Below are 2283 nucleotides of genomic sequence, written 5' to 3' on the forward strand. Positions count from 1 at the left end.
TGGTCTCCAACTATCACATTAATATTCAGAATCAGAGATACCAACAAGTACTTAGTCCAAAAATGCTCATAAACTTAACTAATCAATATAAGTACCACACGCTTCACATTAATGTATGTACAATATTTTACAACGCACTCATAATTATGATCTAGAACTAGAAGCAGTACCTTACGGAACTCCCCAGTTGTGTGATGAGCAACATCCTCCTCGAGAAACTTTTTATAACGAGCATGATAAGCCTTCCTTGCGAAAAGCAATTGGTCAGAGGACCTGGTACAAGCTATTTCCATCAAAACCTGATTGCTTGAAGCCCATCTTTTGGTTGCTTCGTTCGCCAAAAACGCATCTCGCTCAGCAGGATCAAGTGTCCAAAGAAGTACCAACCTCTGGAAGAATAATATTCAAAGTGAATCTCAGTTTCAAACAATATAATGTATATATTTTTCCTGTAGCCAAGTTTTGTTATCAGCTTTAATCATCAAACTTGTTACTTCCTCCACTCCCTTTTCCCTATTAATGTAAAAATCTAGTAGATCTTTGGATCAATCAATTTGAACCTAGAACCAATGTAATTCAAGGCCAGACACATTGATCTAAGGATGTATCAAATTTTCATAGTAACAGACAAAAGGAAATGAAGTGAGTATTATTCATGCTCCCATGATCAGATTGATACCTTCTTGACTTGAGAACCCAGATATTAACTAAAAACTCTTTTCAAATTTCAATCAGCAAATAGACTTAATGAAACCAATTTCTTTTGCCATCTATATTGACACATCCTCAGTCAGATCTACCAGCAACACAAACCAAAAGATTAAAAACAAATGTCTCCATAATTCTATGGTACTGACCTCGAAGTCATTGCTAAGCTCCTTGTCCAAGGCCTTGAGGAGATCTTCTCCATAAGTCTCAAAATAAGTTTTTCGAATCAGCTTCCTCTGAGCAGCATTTCGATGACCCAAGATCGATATGATCAAATCCTCGTTAGTTCCCCATCCTACAATTACATTTGATCAATTGCAACAATTCATCAGAAAACACATCAAATCATAGTTTGCACAACTGATAAACCAAATTACAAGACTGCATTAAAAAAAATTAACACACAAACTGAATGATCTTTACAATAATCACACAGATCAAAGTATCATGTATTTCTCTCTTGAAAGTTTCCATGGGAAGAGAAACAGGTGCCTTTTGCTTAGCGTCGAGTTTCTCGGCAAGGTCAGCATAAAACTCGAAGCAACTAGCAACATCATCCTAACATAAAATCAAGCGTGAATTAGAGAATTACAGTAACAATCAGAGAGAATCATCTGAAATTGAAGCAGAATTAAAGTACCATGTCCCAGGCAGCTTCATTGAATGGTTTTCCGCAATCAAGGGATTCAAGCTTAGCGAGGTGATCCTTTCTCTCGACGACCTTGGCAACGATGGTGCGGAGATAGCGGGCTCAGTGAGCGCCGGAAGCAGAAGGCCATTCGTTGCCTTTGTTGCGGTTGAGTGCTCTTCTAGCGGCGGCGACGACACAGTCAAAATGTGCATTGACTGTGCAAAGCAAGCGAACCTCTTGGTGTTAGGATTTCGCCATTGCAATGTAGCTGTATGACAACGCCATATGCATGCAGTGATGAGGACTTCGAAGGTGGTTGAAGATTGAGCAAGATGACGAGGGAGGAGGCAGAGAATAGCGGTACGGAGGAAGGAAAGGCGACCTCCGTTGGCTGACCGACACCGTGAGTAGTGAGCGCAGGGAATGCGAGCGCCAGCAGAGACAGGTTAGGGGAGACGACGGAGGGAGCGCCGGCAGAGGAGAGAGTGCAAGCGCCGATGATGAGCTCTGTTTGAGTTGGGGATGAGCAACAGAGTCTGAGTGTTAGAGTTTCAAAGCATTAGTGTAGGTGTCAGGGGAGAAGAGTAGAAGAGTCTGATGAGTCTTCTTGTAGCTTGTTGGGGAACTTTTTCGCCACGCTTTTTTAAGGGTGTCAAGATCATAAAATTTTTGCCACGTTTTAAAGTGTACCTGTTTCTCTCTATGGCCACGCTTTTGAAGCGTGGCAAAAAAAACGTGGTCAAATCTTTAATCAATTGTTACCCTCATAAAAGTGTGGTCATAGATCATTTTCACTACGCTTTTTAAGCGTGACAAGAAAAAACGTGGCCAAATCTCTAATCAATCACCACCCTTATAAAAGCGTGGCCATTAACTACTTTTGGTCATACTTTTAAAGCGTGGCAAAAAAAAACGTGGCCATAGACTTTTTTCTTGTAGTGTTT

General features: G+C 40.7%; 1 protein-coding gene across 1 annotated transcript; it reads right to left on the reverse strand.

The window, feature by feature from the left end:
- Positions 75–1551, reverse strand: LOC107633260. The gene is made up of 4 exons (XM_021117321.1): positions 1349–1551; positions 1118–1252; positions 858–1020; positions 75–389 (listed from the first exon to the last, which is right to left on the reverse strand). Exons 1-4 carry the CDS (start codon positions 1549–1551, stop codon positions 75–77), a joined length of 816 nt encoding a protein of 271 aa, XP_020972980.1.

The sequence above is a fragment of the Arachis ipaensis genome, chromosome B03 (genome assembly GCF_000816755.2).
Source record: "Arachis ipaensis cultivar K30076 chromosome B03, Araip1.1, whole genome shotgun sequence".
Classification (NCBI taxonomy): Eukaryota; Viridiplantae; Streptophyta; class Magnoliopsida; order Fabales; family Fabaceae; genus Arachis; species Arachis ipaensis.